This window comes from Eucyclogobius newberryi, unplaced genomic scaffold (genome assembly GCF_026437365.1).
Source record: "Eucyclogobius newberryi isolate DKJ021-1_F unplaced genomic scaffold, fEucNew1.0.hap1 SCAF_4, whole genome shotgun sequence".
Lineage (NCBI taxonomy): Eukaryota > Metazoa > Chordata > Actinopteri > Gobiiformes > Gobiidae > Eucyclogobius > Eucyclogobius newberryi.
This window is the reverse complement of record NW_027316056.1, coordinates 25757043-25772867: the sequence shown is the minus strand read 5'-3', so window position 1 is coordinate 25772867 and position 15825 is coordinate 25757043. Positions and strand designations below refer to the sequence as shown.

Here is a 15825-nt window from a genome sequence, read left to right as displayed (position 1 = left end):
AAATCTACCAAATAATACAAAAAGAACAGCATCTTTCGTTGTCACTTTCTCTCTTCAGAAGTGCGTCTTGAGGTGTTCCTTTAGTGCAGGTATAGTCGAGAGCTCTTTTTGACATATATGACAGCGAAGAGGTAATTTCAATAATTCGCTGGTGCCTTCTTTTACACTCACTCCTCCATTTGATTCCAGCATTTGAAGAACATCTGTGAATAATCATAATATAAATTATAGGAACATACTGTACATGACATAAAAAATACATATTTGAACCAAGTCAACAAGATATAACAATTCTCACCCTTTGATTCAACAAAATAATCTGTGGTAAATGAATTCCAGTGTTTCTTGTTCTTTAAACAAGGCGAGTCAAAGTCCTGGCTGATCACATGGAGGTGGACATGGCTGCATAAAAGAGTAGAAATCAACAGTATGTGCTAGTCCTTTAAATGCCATGTGTGTTTCAATGAACAATAACAATCAAACATCTGAAGCAACACAAATACAATTGTATCTTTAATGCTAACCTCATGCTGGGGATGGCGTGGTAGCCCATGCGGAAACTTAAGGAGTCAGAGTCTGGGCATTGGCAAACCATCTGTTCGCCAATCTTGTGCATGTGTCTAACTAGATCACAATGCTCTTTGCGTAGGGACTTCAGATTGGGAATAGACTGCCACGGAAGAACCAGCCAGTGATAGCGAGCCTTGGGGTATTTGTCTTTAATAACTACCACTGTCTTGTCTTTATAAACCTAGAAAAGATCATATTTATTAAGATATACATTTCAATACATCAATCTCAATATCAGAAACATGATGAACATTTGTAAAACACTTGAGACGCCAGAAAATATATTTTCATATTTTAGTAAAAGGGTAACAAAAAAATATCATATCAAAAATATTTAGGGGTTGCACACACAAAAATACTGACATAACTTTTTTATTTACCTACGAATTAGCCAAATAAAAAAAGTATCTTTGTAATTTTTTTTTAGATGATGTGCAACCACTAAATATTTTTACATAATTCATATTAATGTACAATAATAACCAGTGATTGAAGAATCATTTTAAGGCCCGAAGTCACTGGGATAGGCTCCAGTCACCTGCGACCCCGAAAGGATGGATGGATGGATGAAGAATAATTTTGTACTGTTACTTGGTCTAATCAGAGTACTATATTCTGAATACACGTTCTGGTAAGAGTTGCATTATACTATAGTGTAAAAACATGACAAAATATTATAACTACCGTTTGTCTGCATTAATTTTTAAGCTAAGAGAGCCTTTATCATAAAATAGACAAGGAAAGAGTGGCGTTTTATACTTTTATTCAATTCAGTGGTAAAGTTTGAAGTTTAAACTGCGAAATCCTATGATTGATGTATTCCTATGATTTTAGAAAAGTAACTGTATTTTGAATACCGACAAATGAAAGCAAAGCGTAACTGCACCAGAATAAAGGTACTAAAAATGTGTATTCCGAATACGTATTCTTGGTACATGTAGTCAGTTACATCCCAACACTGATCATAACTATACATATTTAAATATATGGCATCTTTGTGAACTGTAAAACAATTATCTCTTCCATTCTATGTCAAAAACATATTGTTAATCCTTGTGTGACATGACTGACCAACCTGCATCTTAGGGTCTTGCATTGATACTTTGAGTCCTTGGTTCCAATGGTTCCCTCCCTGCAACAAAATTGATAATTCATACCAACATTTTTTATTTTTTCAGTATGCACGTGTGTATCGTAACAATCTTTACTTACATCCTTCTTTGAGGCTTCAGTTTGACATTCTGGCAACACAGAGTTGTCCTTTTCATAGTTCTTTGTTGTAATTGGTCTTGTAGCTTGTCCAGAGGTTTCTTTGTGTAAGGGAACAGGCTCCCGGGGTCGTTTCACTCCACGCTGCTCACCACTCAGATCTTCTTTGAACTGTATGGTATAGGGGTAAAGCTCATTGACTATGTGCAGCAGTTGTCCAGGCTTCAGCTTCACTTCAATCCCCTTTCCAATAACTGATGAGTCTATTGATGATGGGTTCGTGCCCAGCTATGAAATAAAGAGAAAACATGGGGTTAAACATGTAAATAAATGGTTTAAGATGTTTTTTCTCACCTGTTTTACTTTGACATAACCTTTGTTGCATTCTGCTCTCAGTTCAACTGATAATAAAAAAGAGCATATTAATGAATGCTACCAAAAGAAACAAAACTTAACAGTTAGTTACTTAACATTGTAAAGCACTTTGAATTGCGTTTTGTACGAATTGTGCACTATATAAATAAATTTGATTGATTGATACTTGTAATGTTCCCCATTATCATTCACGTACCTTGTTGACGGGAACATTTTTTATCTTTAATTGTCGTTTCTGGTCCTCGGCCCAATACGACTGTATGCCAGTGAGGCAGCTGTATTGGTTCATGAAGTCCCTCCTTACTATTAAGCCAGCAAAGGGGCATTTTATCATCGTTTAACGTTTTCTTTACTATTTTGTTCACGCCACGCGTTTGTTTTGTTGATTAAACTTTCGGCGCAGAGATATGACGTCAGCGGCAGCAGCGAAGTCCCGTCTTCCTCTTCTTTGCTAAACAAGAGCATATCGTTTCTGAAAAGGTTTTACAGACTCAAGTCTGCACACTGAATCTCTTACAATCAAGGTTAGTTAACAGGTAATAACACATCTTTTGTGTGTCGGTAAATGTTTGTTTTTAGTCCTATATCTGGTAAAACGTCGTTTGGAGGTTTTATCATTGGGCTAACATAGCCTTGTTAGCTCACGTGGATATATAGTTATTACTTGTTGTAATAAGCCTCCAAATATAATCGCCATTCTTCTTCATTAGTTTCTTTACTTTTGTAAGTGTTGCTGTTGTTGTATGAGTTAATCTTATTTTTTTACACTATGAGCATCGATGGAGAGAGGTTCGGGTTTTAAAATGCTTGTGTTACAGTCAGAATCACCCACTGTTATTTGGGCCTTCTTATAGAATTGGTCTGATTTAACTTGCTTATGTCGTTAGGCCTTTTTAATATGATTGACCTTTTCTTTTTACATTCCTGTAGTGTCCTAAAAGTCAGACATGGTCAAAGAAACAGGCTTCTATGACATATTGGGAGTAAGTCCCAGTTCGACTCCAGATGAACTGAAAAAGGCATACCGCAAACTGGCTTTGAAATACCATCCTGACAAAAACCCCACAGAGGGGGAGAAGGTAAGTAAGAGACAGTTTGCCTAAGAATACAAGTTTTGTGTAATAATTAATGGACCTCATCTCTGTCACAGTTCAAGCAGATTTCACAGGCATATGAAGTGTTGTCAGATGCCAAAAAAAGAGACCTGTATGACCGTGGAGGTGAAAAGGCTATCAAAGAAGGTGGTACTGGGGGAGGTGGGAGTTTTGCATCCCCCATGGACATCTTTGATATGTTCTTTGGAGGAGGCAGCAGAATGCACCGAGAACGAAAAGGTTTGGACTCTTAAAATACCAAAATACCACAACTGAAATTGCCAGTAATGGCAACACAATTCTTATTAAAAGTGCAACATACTGCTAATTAAAAAAGACAACATAAATACTAAGTGTAAACCGCAACTGTAGCATACCATAGTATGTATCTGTAAATAAAAAATGTAATGTTTGTTTTTTTTCATTGCAGGGAAGAATATTGTTCATCAGATAAGTGTTTCTTTGGAGGATCTCTACAATGGTGCAACAAGAAAACTCGCTGTCCAGAAGAATATGCTGTGTGAAAAATGTGAAGGTAGTGTTTTGACTGACTTTCTTGAATATAGGTAGTTTTGTTAAACAATCTCATTTTATATTAATATGTCTGTTAGATTATTGACTGAGTATTCTTGGTAGGTCGCGGGAGCCGTAAAGGAGCAGCACAGACTTGCATGTCATGTCAAGGAACAGGCATGCAAGTGCGTGTGCACCAGCTTCTGCCAGGCATGGTCCAGCAGGTCTCCACTATGTGTCCTAACTGTGAGGGCCGAGGGCAAAGAATCAGTCATAAGGATCGCTGCAAAGCATGTGCTGGACGAAAGATCCTGCGACAGAAGAAAGTCCTGGAAGTTCATATTGACAAAGGTGAAGGTTGAATTAATAATACTAGTGTTACAGCATGGGAATTTGAATAGACTTAATAACAAATGTATACAATTTCTGTTATAGGAATGAGGGATGGACAAAAAGTAGTTTTTCACGGAGAGGGAGACCAGGAGCCTGGAATTGAGCCTGGTGATATAATATTTGTTCTTGACCAGCAAGAGCATTCTCGATTCACCAGGTAAGTGTCTTCTTATGTCTCTCAGATCAAATTCAATTCCATTATGTTCACTTATGCACGTTAAACCAGGAAGGGGCAGGATCTGGTTATGTCTATGGAGCTGCAGTTGGTCGAGGCGTTGTGTGGTTTTCAGAAACCGGTTCAAACACTTGATGAGAGAACACTTCTGATCACCACTCCCCCAGGTACAATACTTGTCCTGTTTTGTACGTTAAATGTTCAATTTTGTAACTAGTTAATCAAAGGGTATTCTATTTGATACTTGATAAACAGGAGAGCTGATTAAGCCTGGAGACACAAAATGTGTCCAGAATGAAGGCATGCCTCTTCACCGTAGACCTTTTGAAAAGGGTCGCCTTATCATCAACTTTACGGTAATACATTTATCCTTTGTATATTTTAAAATATTCTATTACTACATTAATTCTTTATTTTGATTGTGGTTTGTATTAGGTTGTGTTTCCACCAGCAAATTTCCTCCCTAAACAAAAACTGAAGGAGCTGGAGTGCTATTTCCCTCCAAAGAAAGAGGTTGAGCAGCCTGAGAGTATGGATGACGACTTGTACATTTACGCTGACTTGGAGGAGTGTGACTTTGAAAACAGAAGAAGACGAAACAGTCATTACTATTATGTGGATGATGACGACTATGCAAGTGCTGGAGGTGTTCAGTGTCATACTTCTTAAATAATTGACCAGTTGTTAATGAACCATAGTCATTGACAAAAGCTCCTTTCCACAAAGTGAACATTTTTATTTCTTTCAGATCCTAAACCATAATACTTCAAAGTTATGAATACTATTGTAATTATTCTTTGCGAGAGCAAAGCATTACATTCCAAGGACTATTCTTAAATCTAAATTAGGTAGAGTGTAGTTTTATTTTTGCTTCTTGCATATTTTTTGCTGCTTCTCACACTGTGATCAAAATCACTCAAACAGGGCTGTTGCTTTATCCATTATGTCAATTAATATTTAAATTTATTGTATGATAATGTTAATACATAATTGTGACAGTTGTTAAGCACAATGCAACTTGATGTGAAGTGAAAGATTTTTTCTCAAGGATTTCTGCAGTTTCATTTATAGGGCTGTTTTTGATACAACCGCAAACTCGGAACAATCAAGTCTGAGCAGTGTAGGGCAGAACTAGAATATTTGTACTGTATGTCTTTTGTCTCAGCGGCCTATATTTTGCCAAATTATTTATTTTAGCAATGTATCTTGTGAAAATATTGCTGATCCTTTTTGGCCACCTTCAGATCTATGCTACAAAGGACCAAAAGTTTCATCAGTGTTGTTAACTGCTAAAAAGCCAGTGTTTACCTGGTGCCTTGTTTAAAATTGTTAATATTAAATGTCTGTGCTTAAGTCAACAATAATGCCAAGCGACTGTTCCGTTTCCACCATAAAAGAAAAATGTTTATAATGGTAAATATTGTTATGATGTTTTCTCTTGAATAATTCACATTTTTAATAATGGCATGCTACTGAGTGTCTGTCTGCATCTCATGCCCCAGCTGCCAAATAAGCAAAACTGGGAAAACCTGTGTCTTGTTTTGATGCATTGTTCTCAATTAAGCCTGTAAAATTATACATACATTTATAAGTTCCATTATAATTAACCTTTATGCAACAGCTTTATTTGTAATTGATAACATTCTAAATAAATGCTGTCTAATGTATTGTTTAGAGAGACTGAAACTTTATTTTGTGGCGTCAAAATGTACAGATGCATCCAAGATTATCTGCTGAAATGGTTTATAGTTTATACATTCACTTTCATCCACTATGGGCAGTGTTTGAATAATTTCGCCATCTTTGTCCGATGATGAAATTAATAAATATATAGTATTGAGAGGTCAGTTTTGTAAGACCTGATGAACAAAGATCAATGTACAACAAAACAAATCCACTAGTCTTGTCTACTTTCTAGATTTTCCAGAAGTATTTTTATTATGCACACCGATTGACCGGTGACATCATCTCCAGTGAGATTCAGTGTCATGCATAATTCATATTCATAAGAAAGTTAGTGTTGAGCCCTAATAAAAAAGCACTTCACTGAGGTAGCATGCAGAAAACACTGGAGACAAAACAATTGTACAAAAATATGTTTTTACACCATAAACATCCCACAAGAAGAGCTGTTTTAGAGATGCTCTGACACGTTTCTATCCCATCAGATGCAAATGTGAAGAGACAAACTGTTCTTCACTTCCCCTATCAGTGGTTACAAACTTTAGTCGCAAATATAAAAAAATCAATAAGAGTTCAAACCACTGTAAAACTGCTTCGCTATGGGCAGTGTTAGTTGAAAGAAAAATGTCAGGTTCTTTCAGACAAATACATTAAAAGTCATATTAAACAATGTCTTTGATTTGCAGGTAGGATGGACATCACCTTACAGGTCACAGTTCAAGGTTTCCACAGCCTTAAGAGACCATCCACACTAAATGTGGCGATCAGACTCTCGTGTGGGTGGTGAACAATGCCAATTACATCCTTCTCGTGGACCTGGAGGTCAAAAAACAAACAAAAACACGTTTCTTCTTGAGTTTTTTCCTAGCACATTCTTGCAATGGTATGAATCCACAAATCATATAGAGCGTATTGAATTATAGGTAGCCAGACAAATAAGTCAGATCTGGTTTGTATATAAAGAGCAGAACTTACAGTCAACATTTTCTCCAGTCTTCCTGTGGTGTAGCTGAAGCAGTAGAGCACCAGGTCCTCACCCACACAGTAAATCCACTCTCCGCGGGGCGAGACCGTGCAGCAAACAAACCCCGTGCCTTCCTTTCTGCCAGTACTGAAACTTTTTATTGTCTGGACAGAAACGAGAGAAAGAGTCAAGGAAATGACAAAGGAAAACTGGTTTGTATTCGCACATTTTGAATATATTTACCTGGCCGCGCAGGTTCATGATGACGACGGTGTCCGAGTGGTTGCAGACCACAAACTCATCTGGCTTTTGTGGTAGAGGAATGACATTGTTGACTGGGACTTGAGACGTCGATGATTTATATGTATGGACGCAATCACAGGTTTTTGTATTCCAGACCTACAAGTGAAGAAACCGATAAGTCAAAAATAAATCAATGACATCACTAAGTTTTTCTAAATCGTGACACGGCACTGTTGTTCATTGAAGCACAAATACAACAATGTGATGAAACCAAAATAACTAAAATGTTCCATATGGACATTTGTATTCATCTTTCTACCACTATTTGCCTAGTTGTCTCAGCTAGTTATGTTATTCTGTATTTTTTCATGTATTGGTAAACAAAAAACACAACACTTTTAATGCTTAATACTGTTCTTTCATTGTAGTTGCTTGTCAATGACATTTCCCTATCTCAGCTTTTGATATTGGGTTTGCATTTGCTAATGGTGACATGGTTATACCTTGACAGTGCCGTCAGACGAAGCACTGATGATGTGAAATCCATCTTGTGTGAAACAGGCGTCGTTCACAAATGATGTGTGTCCTTTCAACTCCTTCAGTGTTCTTCCTGACCGCAGCTCAAGGATTCTGCAAGTGACATTACATCATTAAGAGGGATAACCACCCCACACATCTTTTGTCCACTAGATTTCTTCTTGAGAACAGGAGAAAGGTGTTGCTGTGCAGGCGGATGTGTTATTTTTAGCCGCAGACTCGTGGCAAATGCCTAATGCTCTATGAGCATCTCCGTCTCAGGATCATTTTGCAAATGTAAACATGTCAGTGGTGTCTCTTCAGCCAGGAACACATTGCAGCTTTGTACCCGAGCACATGGCATCTCGTCTGCGCCCACACAGCCCATGTGCCTCGCGAGAGACCCACCCCTCCAGGCAGACAACTGTTTTTCCAAGGAGTATTGACTTTCTTTGGATTACGCCTTTACTTCCGCCGACAGATCAGCAAAAAAAAAAAACACCAGACAAAGCAAAACTTTTGTGTGCACATAAAACACACTGTTGCGCGTGTACCTGATGGTCTGGTCGAATGAGGCACTGAGGATGTGTCTGCCGTCCTTGGAGAAGCTCAAACAAGTGACACCTTTGCTGTGAGCATGTTCAAATCTGTGCACGCACAAACCACTCTGGATCTTCCAAATCTTTTTCCAGAACAAAAGAACATTCATATTTAAAACTAGGTCTGATAAAATGGCGTCTTTACACATTCACCAACCTTAATCTTTCCATTCTTGGCTCCAGTGACCAGTGCGTCTCCATCTGGACTGAAACACATGCACATTATGGGTTCATCCATCATCATGAAGCTGTCTTGTGCCTGGTATTTCAGATCCTTGATAAAACATGGAAAGAAGAGAAAACCAAATGAGCAATGACACATTTGGTGTTTGAAATTGTTCTTAGAGTTAATAAAAATGCCTACTTTGCTTATATTGCCGGTGATGTAGTTCCAAACTTCAACAAAGCCATCCACCGATCCAGTGACCAGGTATTTGCCATCCGGAGAGAAACGGGCACACTCCACATGAGACCTCCTCCCGAACTGTTGATACACGTTTAGAATCGTTCAGTTTCTTGATTACTAGAGTCATGTTGAATTCTGTCTGCGATCATCAGCGCTGTTTGGGGTCTTACCTTGATGTGGCGGTACAGTTGTGTTGGGTAGCTCTCCTCTTCTACGGGGTCATTGCTGGGAGAGTGAAAACCCATATCTGGGGATAGATGTCCCTGGTACCGTCGCACTCTCTGGGTCTAAGCGGAAGTTTAGGAGACAAATGAATTACATTATCTGAGTAATAAGTTGCATTTAGTATGTAATGGTCCCTTATATGGAAGGCGGTGTGGAACATGAGTACAGTTGTAATGGTGGTAGGAAAGTCCGGATGAACCTTTTTTGAAAACTAGCTTTGTTGCGACCACTGTTTGTTAATCAATGTGTCGTGATTTCATTTCTGTATATATCCTGTGCTCTTTCTGTTCTTTTTGTTGTATATATTTCTCTCTGGTCTTGTTCTATGTTTTATATTTTATTTTTTAAACTGTTGAAAAAGAAAGAAATGTAGTTTTGGAATATTTTCACTTAAACAATTCACACCGGCCCTTATAGTGAAGGGTGTACCGTCTACACACTTTACTTTACTATAAGCCCATACGCACCCCAACTTGTTCCAGCAGTCCGATCAGGCGTGACGGGGGCACCACACACACCTCCTTCACCATGGCCTCTGCGATCGCCCTTCTGCGCTTCTCTTTGCTGCTTTCCTTTGGGTAGGCCTGCAGTTCAAACAGTATTCAAATACCACCATTCTACACTCCCATCTGAGGACAAGGATTATTTTATAACCTCTTACCTCTCTGGGGTCAAAGTAGGTGCATGTGAGGAGGCCTTCTAAATGCTTGTATCTTTCCGGTTGAGTTTGTTTGAGCATAATCATAGGGTCAGTCTGCTTGAGGAGCGAGCGGGCGGCCCCCATCTCCCTCATCTCAATCAGCTCCATGACAACCTGTCGCACATATTGGAGAGGGATTCCTAATTACTCATTGTTTTGGAAATAGAAAACAAACCTCAAACTGATATGAAAGTACAAAGGTCCTGCCGCACACACAGTCAAAGTAAAACATCTCACCTGTTCATATAGATCAATGAGAGTGTTGTCCGGCAGCTTCAGAGATTCAATGGCGAGCAGAACCGAGTCCCAGTGGCCACTGTTTATGTCGGCCACAAAGCTGTCGATGCTGTCCACCGTGTTTAGAGAGACAGTGGTTTCTTCTTGTAAAGTGTTCAGAGTTCGGTAGAGGTTGTTCTCTTTGAGGTACTGCATAATCAGGCGGATCACACTGCAGAGACATCAGAGTGGCATAAGAATCAAGAAACAAAGTATAGTCGAGTTATAAGAAAAAAACATGTCTAAAATAAAACTACTGCCACAATTAAATTAAATTGTCGTTGTAAGAAATAAAATATCCAGCTTTATTCTAGAATAAACAGAATTAAGGGCAATTCAACATAAAATTAAGCATAAAATATGCTATTCTATCATTTGTTTTAAATTTGCATTATTTAATTTAATGTTTTCCATAACTGAAAAAATAGCGAATGATGGACTAATTGTTTGATAAAGAAACCACATGAATAGATCCACTGAAGCACAATGGAATCTATTGTCGTTGCATGCAGACTTTTGTCCCATTTCAGAGCCACCTGCTGTTCAGTTTATATTAGGAAACACCACCTGCACAGCTCTAGGTCATACAACTGACAACAGAAATGCGCATATATTGTTGAACTTCACAAAAATATGAACTCAATGCAAGAGCAGCATTTTTTTCACTCTAGAGAAAGAAACATAAATATCTGTTTGCTCAACATGAATAACGCAGTGGGTTAATAACTGCACATAAATTACAACTTGGAATGACAAACACAGAACACACACAAAAAAAATAACAGCAGTGAAAGGCAAAATTCACAAACTTGCGCACACCAATAAGACATTATCTACAGATATTTGACTTTTACACCCTGATTAAACTTGATCCCATTTGCCCTCTGCACTCACGCGTCAAACATGACACTGATAACATTCCCATGCAGTGAACACAGCAGAGCACTTACTCAGAGGGCTCCATCTCCACGGCCATGCTGCTCCTGCTGATGCTGATGCTCCTGCTCCTGATGCTCCTGCTCCTGATGCTGCTGCTCCTGATGCTGATGCTGCTCCTGATGCTGATGCTCCTGCTCCTGATGCTGATGCTCCTGCTCCTGATGCTGATGCTCCTGATGCTGATGCTCCTGCTCCTGCTCCTGATGCTGATGCTGATGCTGATGCTCCTGATGCTGATGCTCCTGCTCCTGATGCTGATGCTCCTGCTCCTGATGCCGATGCTCCTGATGCTGATGCTGATACTGATGCTGATGCTCCTGCTCCTGATGCTGATGCTCCTGCTCCTGATGCTGATGCTGATGCTGATGCTGATGCTGATGCTGATGCTCCTGCTCCTGATGCTGATGCTCCTGCTCCTGATGCTGATGCTCCTGCTCCTGATGCTGATGCTCCTGCTCCTGATGCTCCTGCTCCTGATGCTGATGCTGATGCTCCTGCTCCTGATGCTGATGCTCCTGCTCCTGATGCTCCTGCTCCTGATGCTGTTCCGTGGCGCACTGGACGGACAGTGTGGCGTTTGTTTGGAGCCACGTGAACCGCGCGCTGTGGGAACCGCCCACTCCACGTGCGCCCCCCCCGTACCCCCCGTACCCACCGCCCTGGCGCCTTTGCCTCGCAGACGGCTGTAGTTACACCTCCTCTCTGACGCATGCCATGAGACAGAAACATTTAGTGGTCCCTTGTTGGGGAGGCGGAGGCGGAGGAGGAGGAGAGGACCGTGATGCGGCTGCGGCACGGCGCCACGACATCATCAGCATCAGCACCACCACCACACACACGGCTCTCGTGCGTCTCCAGCGTGCTCCCGACTGCACCCAAACAACACAAGAACCACAGCTGCTTAGTATTCTGTGCACCGCCTCCATTTATTACATTAGTCACGGACATTCAAAGCAGCGGCAAATCCAGACGCGCGCAGGCGGACACACCAACCTGTTGGCCAAAAAAAAGGGCAGAAGCACTTGTTATTTAATAAGATTTATATTGCAGGAAAACGTTTGAGCTCAGGTACAACTGTGGACCTAACCAGTCTCGCGTAAACATATTGCTTGTATGCAATGTGTATGTATTAATTGTAACATCTTTGACCATGAACAGAACGCCAAAGATCACGCGCGATTTCTGTCTCTCAGGTGAGATATCGCGAGAGTGAACATACCTCCCAGTCAAATGGGCTGGCACATGTCAAGTGGCACATGTTTGTAAGTGTTGCGCACGCGGACAGCTCAATAGTTGGCCCAGTAAGTACAATTGTTATCCATAAATGACAAAGTGATATGTATTATGTGTGTTCTTTCTTTGATTTCACGCAGAAAGGATGCCCCTGAACAATAACCAGGTGCGTGTGATTAATGAACCCGTCCTTGGCTTCAGCCTTGTTCCTCTGGAAATGTTGTTGTGCGTGTTTGTAGAGGATGATCCAGAAGGGTGACAGTGCTGCTGCCAGGGTGGCCAGGCTCCCTGTGGTGCGCTCCGCTTGGTCCAGACTGACTGTCCTGTACGCTCACACCAAATGCTCCCGTCCCAACCTGAAGATCATCTGCGACGCTTTGGAGGACCGTGCTGTGAACCTGTGCACAAGGGCCACACACACCATCTCGCCTGTCATGGGGATACTGGAGCCCCACAGTGAGTATAATCCAGTCAGTTCAAAGTCACTGTGGTCTCGTTAACAGTGTGTGGTATTTTACAGTATCCATCGCCAATGACATCGCCTGTAGAAGTCTGGATTGGTTGGAGTCTACTTTCCCAATGCTTCAGGCACAGACTGAAGAGGTGTGACGGCAAACTCAGACATTATCAGTCAGGGAATTTATTTAATGACTACAATAATGATTATACTTGTCAGCCAGCCTGTTAAAACTTCTTAATGCCTTGTCCATTTAACACAGAATAATTTAAGGCAGTCTTATATTGTAGATGAATCCACCTCAAACGGTTGTGTCCAGAGGTTACTTTGTACGTCTGTTGTCATAAAACTCATTGTTGGTGGATGAATGAATGAATGAATGAATGAAAGATCAAGGATGTTACACCACACCATTTGTATATAAGTGAAGTTTGAACTATATATGTCTATGAATAATATTTGTACCCTGCAGATTGTTGCTGTTGCCAAAGACAAGCTGCATGAAGCCCAAGAAATGATGAGTGTCGTTGCCGTGGGGACTAAAGACACAATGGAGCATGCGGTGAACAAAGTGCTACTCACTGGCGGTCATTCAAGTCCATTCATCAAAAGAGCTGTGACTGTGGCTGGTGCAGGACTGGACCACGCGCTCAACATGTCCGAGGCTCTGGTGGACCGCATGTTGCCCCCTGCTGTTGAGGAAAAGGGTACGTGTTCAGCTGTAACGGGACGCTTTAATGTGTTTTTGTATTACAATAAGGCAGTGGTGGTCAGTCCAGTTTAAGATTTCAATACATTAAATCTCACATTCCTGTAGCCTATTGAAAGAACGCATACATTATTTGGATTGACATCTGTATCACAAATTAAATGAGGTTTCACTCGGGACATTACATATGAACCTAAAGTTACTCTGTTTGAATTTGCTTAATGAAAATTCAACATGATTCTAGCAGCAGCAGCGGTAAAAAGCCACTGTTTTTGCTCAGTGAATGAATGCAATAAATTAATTTAACAAATATTTTCCGTTTTATATATACCAAAACATAATTGATACTTATTTTTGATACGTTTCTTTCACAGAAGAAGCCGGCTCAGTGGAGTGGTTTGATTCCAGCCCTCGTAGGACATATCCTGAGAGACTGCAGTCCGTGAGCACCAGGCTATGTATGGGATCTTACAAGGTACAAGACTCAAGTGTAGCTCATAGGGCGGGAACAGGGCAATACCAAAGTTCTTCAATTCATGTAAAATGCATCCTTATAAATGCATATTGATCAAATTAAATACAAAGTTAAATATCTCTAAAGACTCATTTATCAAAGGTTTATTGTGGCTGAAACATCCAGTACATATGTATCTTACACAATAAATCTCTTTCCAACAGGCCATGGAGACGCTGGCCAGGTCTCCCAGTTGGGGTCAGGGTCTTCAGACGTGTTTGTCATCCTTCATATCCAGACTCCCCCTGCACCTTCAGCATCAGGCACTGACTGTGCTCTTGTTCATCTCACAAATGTACTCCTTAAGTTGTCCTTCACCTCAAACTAATGCAGAATACACTCACTTGTCCCCTGCGACTGGGGTCTCTCCTACGCGCAAGGACCAGCTCACTGTGGTTCAGTGGCAGGAGAGTCCCACCTGGAGAATGAGGCTTCCCAAAACTACAGACTGTGGCTGCAAGGAGATGTGCAGCATAACAACATAGTGGATGTTATGAAATGAACCCCATCTTGATTGTGTAAAGAAAAGTACAGTGATTCACTACTAGAGCATTAAGAAACCTTTGTCAACTCAACAAAAATATATTGAAATAAACTAGTAAAGTGTGCGTGGCATATTTCTTTCCTGTAAGTGTCAAATTTGTGAAGTAATGTAAATGTTTTTCACACATTGAAACAGTCCTGTTTGCATGGGTTGGACTGAGCCATCACCTTATGGCTTTTTACATTGTTAGGTCTGTAAAACAGTGTTTGGTTGGTGCATTTGCAGTACTGTCCAGTTTAGTCATTTAGGCCTGCTCAGCAGAAAGCCTGAGGCCAACATATTTGTCCTGCGAGCCATACCGTATTTTTCATAGTTTTGTCTGGGGTGCGACTTGTGATATTATTCGTTATTTTCACACTGGCAACTGCATTTCACATGTTGATCATTTTCACACTAAGCAACACAGAAGAATCGGCTCTACCTCTGCTCACTTATCACAATGACACTACACATTTATCTTGCAGTTTTGTACCTTGAGTAAATCACAGGTGTCAAACGTTTGGCCCACCAAACATTAAGTTTATTTCGATAGTTTGTATTGCTAGAACTACAATTCCCACAATCCTTTGCAGTTACGACCCCTTCCCCCACGCTGCTGCGTAGACTTGAGTAAAGGTCGAGCTAGGTAAAAGACCAGGTGGGTTTGGGAAACACGTGGAAGGAAGAAAGGAGGTGGTCTTGATGACGTTAGAGCTGTGCTAAAAGCGGCACTAATGTAACTAATAACTAATAACATGAAAACAAATGCCGATGATGCTGTGGAAAATATCCAAACCAGTGCAAAACCTGGACAGCTCATGAGCCACAGGTCAGTGTAATAAAGTATGAACATGTGAGTGAAGCTGCTTTCAGGGATGGCGCCCCCGCCATCCCTGAATGATTAATCGAAATGAACCGCCATCCGTTTTGACATGGGGAAAAAATAAACCATCACTAAAACCTGGCGCGAGTGTCGCCGCGGCGGCACTGCCCACACAGAGAGCGCAGAAAAGTTGGAAAGATGTTTCGTCAGACGCGGCACAGCAACCAATCAGAGATTACGCTCTAGTGACGTGCTACGCACTACCCGGAAAAGGCCCAAAACAAACTCCGCAACGATATACATATTTATTTTTAATCCTCAAGATGCAGCGCTTGGAGTAAATAAATTCACTAAACTCTGCTCAGCCCTTAAGTGTCTGACTCTGATCTATGATCCTGACTGAGGCCTGTGTCCCATGGATGAGTTGTGTCTTTATGATTTCAGCATTATATTACTGCCTTCACCCATTAACTAAAACTGTACCAATTTTCATTACATACAAAAATTAATACAATTGTGTTTTGATAGTGCTCACTGGTAATACATTTAAAATTACTAGGTCTTTAGGTCCATCAGTTCCATGATTCCATTAAGTTTTGCGTAGCCAATATTCAAATTCATTGATGTTGATTAGGCTTATACACCATGTACTAGTACGTTTAGGCTTATACACCATGTAATAGTAT

The 15825-nt window shown here is 40.6% G+C and overlaps 4 protein-coding genes across 5 annotated transcripts; 2 read left to right on the top strand and 2 right to left on the bottom strand.

Annotated features, from left to right (window-relative positions):
* Positions 1-21: 21 nt before the first annotated feature.
* aptx (aprataxin) lies at positions 22-2563 on the bottom strand. The gene is made up of 7 exons (XM_072462521.1): positions 2351-2563; positions 2134-2180; positions 1783-2067; positions 1646-1702; positions 525-751; positions 299-402; positions 22-203 (listed from the first exon to the last, which is right to left on the bottom strand). Exons 1-7 carry the CDS (start codon positions 2478-2480, stop codon positions 55-57), a joined length of 999 nt encoding a protein of 332 aa, XP_072318622.1. The 5' UTR covers positions 2481-2563; the 3' UTR covers positions 22-54.
* On the top strand, positions 2548-5996 carry dnaja1 (DnaJ heat shock protein family (Hsp40) member A1). 2 transcript variants are annotated; one of them, XM_072462519.1, is made up of 9 exons: positions 2548-2678; positions 3085-3233; positions 3305-3488; positions 3679-3783; positions 3885-4112; positions 4197-4311; positions 4381-4496; positions 4585-4685; positions 4765-5996. In XM_072462519.1, exons 2-9 carry the CDS (start codon positions 3102-3104, stop codon positions 4996-4998), a joined length of 1215 nt encoding a protein of 404 aa, XP_072318620.1. In that variant the 5' UTR covers positions 2548-2678; positions 3085-3101; the 3' UTR covers positions 4999-5996. The 2 variants fall into 2 exon arrangements, with proteins under 2 accessions (XP_072318620.1, XP_072318621.1); XM_072462520.1 differs by having other exon boundaries at positions 2618-2634.
* Positions 5997-6545: 549 nt separating this feature from the next.
* Positions 6546-10941, bottom strand: LOC140378101 (WD40 repeat-containing protein SMU1-like). The gene is made up of 12 exons (XM_072463772.1): positions 10892-10941; positions 9903-10113; positions 9627-9779; positions 9433-9549; positions 8911-9027; positions 8699-8818; positions 8492-8608; positions 8290-8417; positions 7723-7849; positions 7220-7375; positions 6988-7140; positions 6546-6828 (listed from the first exon to the last, which is right to left on the bottom strand). Exons 1-12 carry the CDS (start codon positions 10915-10917, stop codon positions 6730-6732), a joined length of 1524 nt encoding a protein of 507 aa, XP_072319873.1. The 5' UTR covers positions 10918-10941; the 3' UTR covers positions 6546-6729.
* Positions 10942-12257: 1316 nt separating this feature from the next.
* On the top strand, positions 12258-14302 carry LOC140377746 (perilipin-2-like). Its single transcript, XM_072463296.1, has 6 exons — positions 12258-12279; positions 12353-12569; positions 12634-12716; positions 13043-13277; positions 13654-13754; positions 13958-14302. The coding sequence occupies exons 1-6, from the start codon at positions 12259-12261 to the stop codon at positions 14276-14278; spliced, it is 978 nt and encodes a 325-aa protein (XP_072319397.1). The 5' UTR covers position 12258; the 3' UTR covers positions 14279-14302.
* The last annotated feature ends 1523 nt before the right edge of the window (positions 14303-15825 follow it).